This window comes from Dermacentor albipictus, chromosome 5, assembly GCF_038994185.2.
Source record: "Dermacentor albipictus isolate Rhodes 1998 colony chromosome 5, USDA_Dalb.pri_finalv2, whole genome shotgun sequence".
In the NCBI taxonomy this organism is placed as follows: Eukaryota; Metazoa; Arthropoda; class Arachnida; order Ixodida; family Ixodidae; genus Dermacentor; species Dermacentor albipictus.
This window is the reverse complement of record NC_091825.1, coordinates 63,997,520-64,012,751: the sequence shown is the minus strand read 5'-3', so window position 1 is coordinate 64,012,751 and position 15,232 is coordinate 63,997,520. Positions and strand designations below refer to the sequence as shown.

Sequence of the window (15,232 nt, the reverse complement as noted above, 5' to 3'; positions counted from 1 at the left end):
TAGACAAGATTGGCATCAAGTTTGGCAAAGGCATCTGCAAGGACAGCTGTCAAACATCAATCATAACACATGGAGGCATGCAGTACCAGTTAGTTTTTGTAGCACCGTTTACACCTTGTGCAGCTGGTTTGTCATTGGTAGGGTCACTCTGGCTGTGTGGGATGTTTCGCAATGATAGCTGCTATAGCAGTCTTCCCCACTGTTCAAAATGATATTGCTGTTGCTGGCAGTCATCATTAATACAACAAAATGCTTGAAAGATTAAAATCTCAGAAATGTCCTAGTTGGGGCCGCAGACACCGGAGGCAATGGGTTCACGCAGATTAATTGCAAGGTCATCAAATTGTTATCACGCATTTGGATAAACAGGGTAAGCAAGTAAGAACCTAGATATAGCTTCCACACTGACTGCTTCACAGATCCATACAGGAGTGCTCTTTTCCTTTCCTTCACAAATGGTTGCCTTTAATGATGTGTGTGTTGCCATACCAGAATGGAACACAATGGCAAGTGGACAAACTAGAAGGCATCTATCTCTTTTCATATGTGTCTGTGTGTGCAAAACCCATGTGATTTATCGACATTATTAGCTTACATTTATCCATGACCGTGCATTGCAAATTCAACTAATTATGTCTGAAAGCTTTTTTATTTCGCTTCATCTTGTGCACACTTTAGTCCAGCCTTGACAGCACATGCAATGTAGATGCTTGTCATCACAGCTGCGCACTGAGCCACTGTTGCATGATCGCATCTTTTTGCAAGCTTATGCACAGGCACCGACCATAACAGAAGGTTACCCTATAAATATTTTCTTGCCTTCTTGTCCATGCACTCAAAATGTGTTCTTCTTCCACGAGTAATGCACAATTTAGTACCATTATACTTAAAACCTATGTGTAGCGGCTTTCACTGTTCCTATTTATTTATTTATTTATTTATTTATTTATTTATTTATTTATTTATTTATTTATTTATTTAAACATACTTTACAGGCCTGGTGGGAGACATTGTGTGAGCGGGTTAATGCATAAGGAGTTGTTAATGCACATTGTGATAAACTCCGTTATATAACATCAATATGCACCAGAATTTTGCTGGGAAAACACACACACAAAAAAAAAACGCTGTACTGGGAAATACAAGGGAAACAAAAAACATACTGCACAAATGCAGAAGAGAAGAGTATATCAGAGGAAATGGTAGAAAATAACGAACTTGCATAATGCCAGAATACAAGATACATTTATATAAACAAATGTATTCTACCAACAATACCAATGTACCGTCAATAAGCAGGCACGGCACTATCTACTCCTCTTTGTTTTCAGCATGATTTGCTAGGATATGGCGGAAGCTATCGTAGTTAGTCCCGGAGGCAATCTGATCCGGGAAAGTTATTCCAGAGGCGGATGGCACGTAGAAGTGCAAAGTTATTCAATGCATTTGTTGAGCTATGAATGCGGGCATAGCAAGAATGATTATGTAGTCTATGCAATGTGAGACACGTTCTTTTAATAATTTTATGAAATAGTGATAGCAAGCAATGTCACAATGAATGTTGAAGTGTTGGAGTGAAAGTTCCTGTTTTATTCGCGATATACTGGATTGGTTAATGTAGTTAATTGAAATGAAACAGCTTGCTCTATTCTGGATTGTTGATGAGGAAGCCAAATCGCACAGGCTTATTCAAGTTGAGGGCAAACCAAAGTTATATATGGTAATTTGTGAATGTTCAAGGGTGCAGATTTCAAGCTACGTCTAAAAAATCCTAGCGATTTGGAAGCAGTGGCAGAAATTGCTCTAATATGGTCGAGCCAGGACAGATTCGGTGTCAGTAATGCACCCGAATATCGATTTTGCATTGTAGTTGATAGAGTGGAATTAGTAATGCTGTAAGGAACTCAGATGTAGTAGGTTTACAAATAAACAACATTACTTTGCATATTGAAACATATTGAAAAACACATGGCTACAGCTTCTGCAGTCACCTAATTTGGTTCACAAATCGGATATAGTCCTAAAATGTTTTTTTTTTTTTTTCTCTTTCACTCGGCAACAGCATTGCCGCTCCACTGACAACTGCCGTTTCCATGTAGCGCTTGAGGCATGGTGGACTGCCCTTCGAGTGGCTGACATTGTCATGTCATCCCACTTGCTCAGAGGTTAGCCAAACATTTGTTGCTGTTCTTCCTGTGCCCGTTGCCCAGGTATTTTTTTCTAATTTTTCAGTTTCTCTATTTTTTTACGGGCATTTTTTAAATTTTGCGTGTGTGTGTGTGTGCGCATGTGCATGCATGTACGTGCGTGTTGTTGCCTCAGTGTTTTCTTTTCAACATCACAGAACGAACTCCAAACCACCTTTTAATAGGGTTGCAAACATCTTTGTGTATTCAAGAGCTGTGCATTAAAACTGTCCTCTGGCAACAATTTTTAACAATGACATTGCATCAGCAGGGCTCTGAAATTTCTAGACCTTGAGTTCTAGTGCTCATACTATAGTCCTTTGTAAGAAGATCTGCACTACTTATAGTAATTCTTTATTCAGTTGACTTTGGTTAATTTGACCTTGATGGGAGCGACAAGATGATAGACTTTTCCGGCAGGTTGAATTAGGAAAAAGGCATAAAACAATCGCCAGACCGTCTCCCTTCCACTCCTCAAGTCGACTGCGCCGTTGTCGGGGGATGGGACGGAAGAAGAGTGCAGTAGGCCATCGATGTCGTCGAAGTCATGCTGTGTGGAGTGCGCACAGCTCAGAGGTGGATGTGGCAAAGGTGTGAGGCATGCAGGCAAGTGCCGGCAGCTGGCGCTTTCTTTCTTTGTTTTTAATTCTTTTTTGCAATGAACTTGCAGTCCTGTTCCTTGCAGCAAGGTCAACCAGGTCTAATTGTTGTAAACGGTTTATTTCACCATGAAACAGAAACAAAAGTTCACAGTGCACCGGCTGCTCAATGTTATATTTGAGATCTTGTTAAAATTAGTATCGTTATAAGTGGGTTTGGCTTTAGACCCTTTAGATGCTGTGTCCAAGATCTGGATATGAAACAACTGTACGTTAGATGCGCCATCTACTTAGAAGTTGGGTTAACTAAAGCTTTATAGTAAGTTTTGTTCATATGCAACAGATGACATAACAAAGTTTATCAATTGGCCTTGCTTGCATCTCTCCTTTTCTAACGTGGTAGACTGGCACAAAAAGCCAGCGAATATCTTTTAACAATGCAGAATATTAGGAGCTTCTTGTGAACATTTCAGAGGACCTCGAAGTTGATTATAAGGTGTCTATGTGGGACAGTGGTGGAAACCAAGAGGTCATATTGCCTGCGGAACCCTAACTAGTTGAATTAAATAATTAACTAGCATAAGTTCTTATTTTCCTTTAAATTTGAGGATGAAAAAATTGCAAAATGTTCAGGAACATATTGCCAATAAATAGCATTTGAATTTAAAGCTTGCTAATGTGTTACTTTGAAATTGAAATTGTTACATTTCTGAAAAACACCTGGTGCCCAAAGGCTGAAAAACAGCATTTTGTTTCTGTCCCATGACAGAAATTGTTCCATTGCCATCTTGTGATCACTGTGATGATGATGCTGGCTCAGCAGGTAAGCTGTTGCAAATGCAGCAGCATGGTTGGTTTCATATCCAGCAACATTGCATAAACAAATTTCTAACCAATTAAAAAGAAACAACATGTGTTACTATCGGGTAAGTACAATAATTATTCATTGTAAGTTGCCATTTTTTGCTGTGTTATCTTTCAATGGAGGGCACAAACAGCGTTTTTTGCTGAGAGATGCTATATGCAAGAGGGACATGGTACCTAGAGCTATCTTACTTATGTTTTGGCCAAATTCAATTAAAAGCTGCAGTCTTGTTCAGTTTTCTGAGCTGATTTCAAAGAAGCAATTAATCTTTTTTGTAGAGCAAAGAATTGTGAAAATAATTATAAGCCCATTGCTATTATTTGTGGAGACAATAGGTAAAAGAAAAATTGGGCAGAAAGCTATAATAATGCACGAGTTGACAGACAGCAGACTCTATAAAGAGTGAAGTGCCGCAAGCAGTTTTCAAATCTGACAATTGTTAATTTAGCAGCTCATGAAAGTTCAATGTTTATAATATGACTACTAGAAAACAACAAAATAAATAAAAAATGTAGAAAAAAAAAAAGAGAACCTTCTTGCAGCACTTCAAGCTTTATGCACTTAACTTTGTACAGCAAAAAATTTTTCGCACACTTTTTCTATTTAGTCACTCAGCTTTTGACATAGCAGTGGTGCAAAAACTAAACAGGAAGAGTGGCTCTTTCAAAGACCAAGACGGCTGCCATCGGAAACGTAGAACGGCAACTGCACATCACGCATTCTTGCGCATTCATCAGTAAAAATGCAGCTTGCTGAGGTGATATAAAACACCATTACAACTAAAATATTGATCCAAGATGCGTTTAAAATTTCCGAGATCATGCATCAGTCGCTGTAGACTCAGAAAATAACATTTTAAAAAGACTTATCTTTTTAATAATTTTTCGGTCCCCAAGACCCGCGTCCCGTCTTTCAGTGCTGTTGACTAATGTGTTATCCTGCCATGCTGCCTGTACAAAATTATGGAAATGCCACTCTGCACATTTTGCAGTGCATGTGATCTTGATCTGTGACACTTTCTACTGAATGAGTACTTCACGTATCACGAGGGCAAATCAGAAAGTCCTTGCCTCTGTCTTTCTTTTCTCTTTTTAGTCAAATTATGGCTGTAAATGCAAAGTCAACATATTCATTCTTAGCGATGGACCTTTCTTTGACTGGACCGGCCTTATCTGCTGGTAACTCCGCAGCACAGCGCTGCTGTCAATTGTTGAAGATGGCGGTTATGCTTCACACGTCCATGGCGTCTGAGCCTTTGGACGTGTGAACAGTGAAATGTTGTTCGTTTTCTATAGTGCAAGGGACGAACGCCAATCGAAATCCACAGGGAAATGCAGCCCACGTATGGGAAAGGTGTCTCACTTTGAGAACAGTGAGGTGTTGGTGTTGTGAGTTTGCAAAAGGCCCTGAAGACTTGCACGACAATGAGCATTTTGGGAGGCCGCATGCACAAGGGCACCTCAAATTTATTGCTGTAATGGGACAACTGTGTAAACTGGTGTAGGGACTATGTGGAAAAATAGTGTAAGGTATGTAGAATCGTACGTGTAATTACCTGTATGTACCTTATTTTGGATTTTAAAATATAAGGGTAAAGACTTCCTGATTCGCCCTCATACAACTTCAAGTGATGAATGTTCTGTGCATGTGTGTGCTTCGAGCATGCAACTTACTAATTTTGATCACGCACCCAAGCGGTGCGCTGTGGTCACTGGTTGTAGAAATGTGCCACTCCTTTCGTTCAGTGGTAAATAAGTGCACATATAGACACCTTTCATTTCATATAAAGTTTCTTTCTGTGACATAATATTTACTTACCCTAGGCTTAATTAATGTTACCTTGAATTTCATAGCGCACATGTTTGTCTTTCTTTGGTATGTTTTGTCTTCTTTTTACTTTTAAATGCGCGGGCAGTGACAAAAGTACTGCAAATGTGTTAGCTGGGCTCGTTACTAGACAGTTTTATTTTGCCCCTAAACTTCACGGGTTACCGAAGCTGTGGAATGCAGTAGCAGTGATGGTAGCAGCGTCTTATGAGATTTATCCTACTACAATACGTTAGTTTTTTATGTTGCATGAGTGTTTTTTTCAAAGGAAAATCATCAATCAATCAGCCACGAACACTTTATACCAGCAGTAATGTCGAATATGATAGATCACTGCAGTATTATTTTTGTGTGCTTCCTAGTTAAACACTGAGTCAAGAAATGTCGCTATGAGCATTGTATCTGCCATACACCTCTCCAGTAAACCGGTATTGTGCCAACGGCAGTACATTTCTGGGCAAGCGAAAGCTCTAATGGGTCGACATGTAATATAGCAAACAGTGCAAAAAGAGCACAAAAGAATAGGAGAACAGAAGACATGGGTGAGAGAAATCCCTTTAGTCTTTGTAGCATTCGCTACTCTGTATGAAACGAAGTACGGAACCTGACTTTAGCAAAGTAGCGATTGACGTCTGCGTTGTCGCTGTGTTTGGCCTATGACTTCAGGTGCTGAAATTTCATTCTGTGACCTGGGCGGCTTTGGGCAGAACACTCTCTTTGCTCAAGTGGCCGTGCTCTTCCTGGCAGACCTGTGCTGCCTGTCATCCCGTTTTTTCCAGGTGGGTGTGGCAGTTATGGTGAATGGAATTGGGATGACCTGTGCACTACAGTTGACCTCCGCCCACCACTTGGGGCTCAATGACCGTAGATTTTTGCTGTTCCTCCACTACAGGGCCTCTCATAGTTCTAGCTTTGCTTTGAAATGTAAAGCCCCACAAATCACAATGACGGTGATCCTGCACTTTGCAGCGAATGCAAGTAAGTTAAAATTGCACCTGTTGAAATTTGGAGCACATGTCTCACAAGCCAAAATGAAAAACAGAATTGCAGGCCGGGATTGCAACACACACTTGCGAGACAGCTGTAAGAAACGCTCGACTTTTTACTGGAAAAAAAAAAAAAAAACTTGTGCATGGGACCATCATGTGTTTTCTCATGGGCTCAGTCATACTATAATGAAGAAATGACCATAAGAATATGATTGCTAGCTTCATTATATATAACCAGGCTGGATTGTACACTTTACTGCAGAAGCTTACGGACCGCAGGATCTGAGTTCTCGGCAGCCTTAAAACAACACCTGGTATTCTCAATTTTGGCCTCTACTGGTACATACATAAAGCATAGCATTGTGTGGTTTTACTGGTTATGGTCGCAAACTGCTTGGAAATTCAGCATTTATTCAGATGCCATGGTCTGTAAACTTTCGTGCATTATCTATGGGTGCCTGCGAGGGCACCCATTCCCAGGCTGTGGGGCGAACAGGATTAGATGATCTTCAAGAAATTCTGAATCATTGAAGTTTGGCAGAAGCATTTTGTCATCATGCTCACATTTCAAAACATGTTTTATGGCAACGAAAGCATAAGTGCTTTATTGACCAAGATTATACTAGCCTCCCATCATAATGGAAGAGGTGGCAGGGTCTCTGGTAACTGTAAAGGTTTCCTTGACAAAAGGCACCAAGACACAGAGTATAAATGTTTATTATGTATCTATCTTTAAAGGGACCAGTAAAAATGCAGGTTACTTTACTTGCTTGCTTGGTTAATTTTTCACAACGGATGTCTAGTCTCTTTCACTTCTAGTAATCACTATCTGCATTCAATATGTACCCCCCACCCTTTCTTTTTGGAGAATGTTTTTTTTTTCTTTTTTTGCAGAAACTCATTTAATTGTCTAAACTCTGTTATCCTTTAGTTGTATTATATATTGAGTGTGTAACAGTGCAGAACTCCTTCCAAGTTTCTTTGTTATAACAGCAGGAAGTAGAATAAGAAATGGGTGTCATCTGATCTGCAAAGCCTACGGGTGTTTGAGGTAGTCTCGGCATCAGTTAGTTTGGAGAAGGAGAGAAAAGAGAGGGAAAGATAGGGAGGTTAGCCAATAATTTACGAACTGTAATAGGGAAGCAGCAAAGAATATATTGAAACACCTACGTGCAACTCAATTGCGCTTGCGAAACAGGCAATACTTTACAAAAGATTGGAGGTAATTGTGAGAAAAAACGCTAACACCATGGAAGACTTGGCCAACTTCTTTCCTTGTATTCATTATCTAGAAAAGGTTTGTTTTCTTTCAGTCATGCTCATGGGTCACTGCTTCTGTCTGTAAAATTAAGGGAAACCATGGTTCCCACCTTTCTTCTCTTCACACAGAGCCGAGGTGCCTTGCCGCAGGAGAGTGAAAGGGCGTTTCCTTGCACGTGCGTGCGTGACGCCTGGGCCATGGCAGCTGATCTCATCGGTCGGAGGCACGAACACTTTGCCGAAGAGGTGCATGCCCTTTCCCCTTTGCACTTGTTCCACTGCTTTGGGATAAGAACGTGTTTGGTCCCATTTGATGAACTCTTTCAGATTTCAGACAGCCACTTGATAATATCCCTGAATAGCGCACGTTTTTCAGGGCCCATGTTCATAAGAAAGGACTTACACGACAACTGTTCGTAAGACAATTTTTCAGCTAATCGTCATGTTGGATATTGCCGGAGTCGGTGAGCCAGTGGCAAGCAGCTCTTACGACCAAATAAGCTTCTTGAACTGATCTTTTTAAAAATTCCATATGAACGAAAATTAGAACAACTTCTTCACCTTTTCTTCTGGGCATGGTGAGAACATTTGTACAAAAATGTTAATGAACTGTTATTGAAGTTCAATTCATATTGGTATAGAGTAGAACCTTATTTATACTATCCCATTTCGCACAATGTCTCGGCACCAACATTTGCAATCGAGAACAACAAAAATTACCCAATACAGTCATGCTTTTTTATCAGTCAATACACTCCCAGAAACACAATCTTTTGGCATCAACGTTCAGAACGTCTTCAAAGTGTCATAGTATATGTTTTTCTGCCAGCTGCTAGATCCCGAGTGAACAAGCAAAAGCGCGAGGCATGCGTGATTGAGGGCAGTAGGAGCCCGCCACGGGAGCTCCCTTGAAATAATCGCCCGCCTAGTCGTTCGAAAATGCCGGCATGCACTGTTTCTTCTTTTGATCCCAGCGAATCTCCTCGCGGTCCATCACAGGTCATGGATTACGCATTCACAGCTATCGCCGCTAAGCCTATTGCGGTACGCATCTTCACTTATCAATCTCACAGTGCATGTGGCATAGTGGCGTTGGAAGCATACTGCACGCTTTTAAAAGGCAATAACCCAAAGCCACCGCATTCCCTGCTGCAGGTGGCACGAAGTGAGTGTAAAATTTTGCTTTGGCGGCATCGTATTCTGGTGGGGCCCACCAGCTCAATTTCGTTTCGGTTTCCCGTTGCCATCTCAAAACACTACGCAACAGGAACACAGCACATCTTGAGTCACTCCAACCAGCTCGACAGCGTGCCAGTGTCTCCTGCCCTAACAATTTTCGCAAATCGGGCATGTCAAAAATTTACGCCAAATTTTTCCCGCTCAGACAAGCTGCTCAGCCAAGCCGAATTTGAAGAGTGCAAACAAAAACTAGCTGAAGCTGCAGAAACAATGACATACTTGTCTCTTGGGCTGCCAAGGCCCCGACCAGCTTGGCGCACGTCTCCTCATGCTGTGAAAAGTCATGCAAAACTCCCCAATACATAGGTGTCAGCTACGATAGATACTGCCGTATTTTTAGTGACTTTGGACCACGCATTTTCTCATTTAGAGTGTTTTTTTCTCACATTTTTTTTTCATAACGTATGAACAAGGTTCTGCTGTAATAATTCATTGATTATTAGATCGTTGATATATCCACAACTGAAAACTCGCTCCAGCACATCAAAAATGCTACTATAGGTTATCATTTTCTTGTGTGTAAATCAAAATTTTGATGCCCATAACTTATTGCAGCATTATGATACTTTGGTCATTACCGAGTTAATGACAGCACTTGAGTGTGTGTCTGCAGTACCTTCAGTACGTTCTGCAGAAAGCAGTCAGAATTTGTCTTAGCCAAATTACGTGCTTCAGACAGTGTATTAGCGTGTGGAACTTTCCACTATAGCACAAACGAAATCCTTTGCGTTGCCAATTCAAAAGATAGTGGTTGAACAAAAGCTGTCCCAGGCTGCACATCCCTTGTTCGACCAGTGTCAGTCACTTCATCTCTATCTTCCTGTGGACTTCTGTCTTATTTGAATGCAGAAGTTATCATTCATCACATATACGATATGAGTGATAGGTTTTGTATCGTCAACCTCCGATTTTTCGTACTCCCTGAGGCCGCGAAAACGTCCGAAAGATGGGGCAGTCCAAAAAACTGAATGCATGCCTTTTACTACCCCCAAGAGCTCAAGTCACTGTAGGCACGTCCAAAATAGCTCGGAAGGCCTGCCGCTACATCTATAGGTGTATCGGTGCTCGTACTGTGACAGGGGATGATGGGTGCAAGCTTGCATAAGTAAAGAATACATATTGTGTCTCGCGACAGTTGCCAGTGTCTACTCTTGGTATGCTTCACCTCGTGACACTGTTGTATTGCGGCAAAGCTGAGTTTTGAAAACCGGCATATGCAACGCGCTGTGCTTTCCGCATGTCGAAGCCATTGGCGAGGATTACAAAGGCGGAGTCGGCGCCATTGCTGGAAGCAGCGAATTCTTTCAATGAAAAACGCGGCAGCGAACAGCAGCAGAAAGCTTGGCAGTGAACGTCAAAGCAGCTAGGCCTAATGATTGCCATGGTAATGGCTGCAGCTGCCAGTGGATCAGTTTGCAAGAGCGCTGGTTCGAGGCTGCATGATAATTAAAGTAGCGGTGGTAGTGGCTTTGATTAATGCTGTTTCAGACCTCCTGTCACAGCAAAAAGTCCGGAAAATCGAACGGCGAAGGGTTTTTGGGTCCGAAATTTCAGACGTTCTTATACCTTGGCTCTATAGAGTACATGGCAGTGCCCCAAGAGCGTCCGAATTATCGGGCACATCCAAAATATTAGTCGTTAGCTTTATTTGGTTTCATGCAGCTCTTTGCTACGTGTTAGCACCTTGCTACACTTTTCATCCCTCTGCACTATATACCCAGTAGATGTCCTAGTGCCTGTCCCGTCTACTCATGTTTCATGTTCGATCCCTTTTAGCATTGTCAACATGTTCTTCCATTTGTCTCCTCTACTAATTCCTCCTGTTTTGTTTTGTCCGGCTTTTCTTTCTTTTCCATCAGGCATTTTGGACCTACGTGAACTTTGTGCTTGAAGTGGTCTGCCCGCAGTCCAGCAGGGACCTTGAACTGGACCTCAGTGAGTGAAAGTTTTGTTTACATGCATGTAAATTGCACGCAAACCAGTACACGCTGCATGAGAATAGATTAGTCATGACGACCATCTGGTGCATGTATACAAATAGCCTTTGAGGTTCATTTCTCACTGTATTTCTTACCTCTAACCAACCGCAGTAGACTTCCGTTAGTTTGAGTCTGGTTAACTCGATTTTTTGGTTAATTCGATCCTAACCCAAGGTCCCAGCCGGCATCCATGCAGTTCTCTGGGTCCATACTTAAGTTATTTTGATCCTAAGGCTAGCCTTCATCAGATAATTCAAACTTGACCATTCAGCATGTACCTTCCGTACCTCTAATGCACTTTGTTTTTTTTTTTCAAAAGGAATTAGGTCGTAAATTGCCTGCACAGTGCAACCAAACATAAAGTCGGAACGTGTTCATATGCTTTACCATATAACATGACTGTATTGCTGTGAAGCTGACTTTAGGAAACTGGCCGTCATTGTGCTACACATACCGTATTTACTCGATTCTAAGCACCCCCCTTTTTTTCACGATTGCGATGCCCAAAGTGAGGGGGGTGCTTAGATTCGAAAAATCTAGAACGTCCACCCCCCCCTCTCCCTCTTTTTGCTGCGACATCACGACGAGACGGGTGCAAGAAATAACATTTTATTTTGCAAACATTCAAAAGAAAAATCGGTGCAGACAGTGAACCCATCGCTTGTGTAGGATGCTCAGTTACTATCACTGCCACTCGAGTTCATCGCACCGCTTGAACCGCTGCTCTCGGTATCCCACAGCAGGTCATCTTCTGTTGCGTCGAAGTCGTTTGAGATCGAGCACTTCTTAAATTATTTTAACCACAACGCCCACTTGGATTCTCTTCCACGCATCCGAAATCCACTTTGCGATGGTTTATGGGGACACTTTCTGCTGCTTTCCCCTCATCGTCTTCTTCCGATAGGGGTTTCGCACACACTCCTCGTACTCCTGTCGGAGATTGGCTTTGAAGGGCTTGTTGACTGAAACGTCGAGGGGCTGCAGCACTGGCATCATGCCACCCGGAATCACAACCAAGTCGCTATTGATGTTCCGAAGCTTTGTCTTTACCTCCGGGGTAAGATGGCTCGATACGCGTCCAACAGAGACATCGAACGCGTGCCTGCATGTCCGCCGAGCAATAATTCAAGAGTGAGCAAGCGCGTTTGGCGGCCTTGGCTACGCGTTCTTCCTAACAAATAGGGGGGTGCTTAGATTCGCATGCAAATTTTTTTCCCAACTTTTTCGCGAAAATAGAGGGGGGTGCTTAGAATCCGGGGGTGCTTAGAGTCGCGAAAATACGGTATTAAACCCTTGGGCATTCTTCTTGCTAAAGCACGGAGTGTGCTTTGGATTTCTACTTTGTTTAGGAACTTTAATGTAATTTCTATGCAAGTTTTCTGCCTTAGACACAGAGAGAGCAGGTGTGCGTTTGATTCGGGAGCATGTTTTAATCAGGTCAATACTGCCAAATGAATCAGCAATGTGTTTTGATGGTTTCTTTTTCTGCATCTGGTTTAACTTGACTTACCGGATAATTAGACCACTTTCATCAGGCTTGTCAGGGTAGAATTAACGGAAGTCGACTGTATTGTGTTCAGGTGGCCATACCAAAATTCTTGATGATCATGCAAACCAGAAACAGCCGTGATTGTCTGGGCAAATTGCTCCCAGATCGGTGAGCCATGCAAACTACTGCAAAGTAGGCAGGTGACAAAGAAGCATACAAGGCAGGCACATGTCTCCTGTAAATTTTGTTGTGACTTTAGAAAGAATTCGATCTTGTCCTATTTGGTACTGTTACTAGACATGTTTACCGCTACAGAAAGACGACAGCGAAGAAAGACATGTTGTTCTTGTTTATTTCGTTGTTCTTGTATTGGTTTTAGTGGTAAGCGTGTCTTAGTTTGTTGTGACTTCTGTTTTTTTGTTGCCTATCATTCTAGAACTATTATGATTTTAATAATGAACATTTGCAGCACTGTAACAGGTAGGCTTACTGTTTGCAGTGCAAAGTTACAGGCTCAGTATTATGTAGCTCTTTAGAAGCATGTCAGAATGTTTTCAGTGAGCAAACTGTGCAAAGTACTACACTTTATAGACGTACACAAAGATTGGGCACTTTGTAGTAATGCTGGCTTAAAGCTGAAAAGGAACATGCAGAAAAAAATGCTGTGACCGGACAGGCAATTGTCTTATCTCATATTTTTTCATTGGCTTGAATTTTGCTTTAAGCTGTATGTAGGTCATTATCGTCTAGGCTGAAGATTTTTTTTCGCAAGGTATTGCTTGAAGCTTAAAGATTCAAGTCGGAGCCTGTCCTGCCTTGCTGGTGGCAGCAGGGCCTCGTTGGTTGAACACTGTGACCTTAGTGGCCCGATAAAAGCATTATGTATTAATGGCATCCTTAGATGGCCTGATAAGAGCAAAATTATGCTTGCAAATATGGTTTCGTGCCATCTTTCTGCTAACTCAGCATGGTTCCAGCATTGCTTTGACCAGTGTTACAACTGCACGTAAACTTGGGCGCAATTTGTGCACATGTGTTCACAGCCATTTAATTGAGGTCGTAAACGGACATTTGTGTGCTTGCAGATGGCTTCTGCCTGTCTTCATTTTCCGTAAGTGCGGAAGAAAGTGACCGAGCTGCGTTCTGCTTGTGGATGCTCAGTGCCATTGCAGAGGCCAGCAAGGATTCTCTCTGGAGCACCAAGGTATAGCACAGCGAAGAAGCATTGTAGTAAATTGCAAAGATGGGTGTTAAACCTCTTCACTCCTGCTAAATGTTATGAACTTGCCATATACTCCATGTTTAGGAATCCCAGTCCACTGATTAGTCAGAAACTACAGTAGATGTCTGCTGACTGTTGTGTGCTACTTGTAGGCCAGAAAACTGAGCACAGAGATAACCAAAAAAAGATTTACCACACTCCAGGCGTTTTGAAACACCTGTTGGCTGCACTGTTTTGTAGATGCTCTTATGAGATACTCACTCTATAGCAATGCCTATGCAGATTTGAACATGGCATGCCAGTGCAAGGCTGCTGTGGTGAGAAACACCACGGCTACCCAGCATTTGATTTGAACAAAAGAAGAACAGCATGCAGCAATTAAGGATCATGTTGGCAGAAATAATTTTAAGTATAGATAGTAGCGATGAGGGCAGTCCTTTGATTGCTACAGTATAGTTTGTTTGAATGGCTTCGTAGAAGCTAACCAAGAAATCTTCATTATGTGTCTAGATCGTTTCACTGAATTTTGTTCCTTACCTCTCTTCTTAACAGTCTTAATAGCCCATAAGCTTCTCATGGAAAATATCAGTAATCTCACTACTAGCGAAGGGTTGCGCACTTACTCGCCAAGTTGTAGAGTTTTGCGAGGGCAGAGATAACATCTCAGCCAGCTTGCCCCATGAACAGGTGACCTCCCTGCCACTAAATTCATCCTGATATGCTTGCATTTGTCTGCCTACAGGGAAAGTGCAACTATGCCGCAGCCCAGAAATTTGTGATGGCCGTGACAGCTGAGCCGGTAAGCACGAAACTTCTTCCCATACTTGAGGATCTTGCTTTGTCGTCATGACTTCTTTCATAATGGTCTGCCTTTTTCCCTTTTCGTTTTTCAAGTTCTTTTCTTTCTTTAGGTTTAGTACTTCGTCCAATGGCAAATTGAAATTTCTGTGTTCAGTCCCGCTTCCATTACACATGGAATGCAAATTAAATACTCATTAATGAAAATGAACCTTTCTCCAAATGTGGCCGTACAAGTACGAGGCTTTTAACTGCAGCATAGTGTTCTGTAAACAATGTTGTTTAACAGCACTTTGTTTTGGTGCAGGCTTTTATGCAACACTGCTTGCCCAGTTATTTTCTGGTAACAGCTCTAGTAGACGGGTGTTCAGCTGGTTGGTCGCTGCGGTCACATGTTTGATTCCCTGCCAATGGGAGTGGAATTGCAAAAGCACTTGTGTACTTAGTTTTGATGCATGCTAAAGAACTACTCAAGGGGCTAAAATTAATTTGGAGCCCACCACTGTGCCATCTTTTGTATATTCACGGACAACTTTCCTTGGCTATGAAGCGACGGCTACAGAAACTAAGTGTGCCTCTTTCACCGCTGCTGAAAATAGTCCGCAGTTTTGTTTACATTTTCTTACGTCGGAAATAGAAAACAATACTTTTTTGTTTTGTTTTTTACAGCACCTAATCTTAAATGATACGTAACATTCATCAGTCAGCTATTGGTATTTTACTGTATTTTTAGTTTGCTCTTTCGAGTTTTCGCACACCTGAGACCGTCGCATGTTTTG

At 41.9% G+C, this 15,232-nt stretch overlaps 1 protein-coding gene across 5 annotated transcripts in view; it reads left to right on the top strand.

Annotated features, from left to right (window-relative positions):
* Nucleotides 1–15,232, top strand: part of LOC135911737 (protein MMS22-like) — a 164,498-nt gene that overhangs the window by 73,993 nt on the left and 75,273 nt on the right. For all 5 annotated transcript variants that reach the window (XM_065444083.2, XM_070538428.1, XM_065444084.2 and 2 more), the window contains 6 exons: nt 2,063–2,165; nt 6,144–6,256; nt 7,856–7,972; nt 10,825–10,900; nt 13,519–13,637; nt 14,398–14,454. In XM_065444083.2, coding sequence (XP_065300155.2) covers nt 2,063–2,165; nt 6,144–6,256; nt 7,856–7,972; nt 10,825–10,900; nt 13,519–13,637; nt 14,398–14,454 — 585 coding nt within the window. The remainder of the gene's footprint in view (nt 1–2,062; nt 2,166–6,143; nt 6,257–7,855; nt 7,973–10,824; nt 10,901–13,518; nt 13,638–14,397; nt 14,455–15,232) is intronic.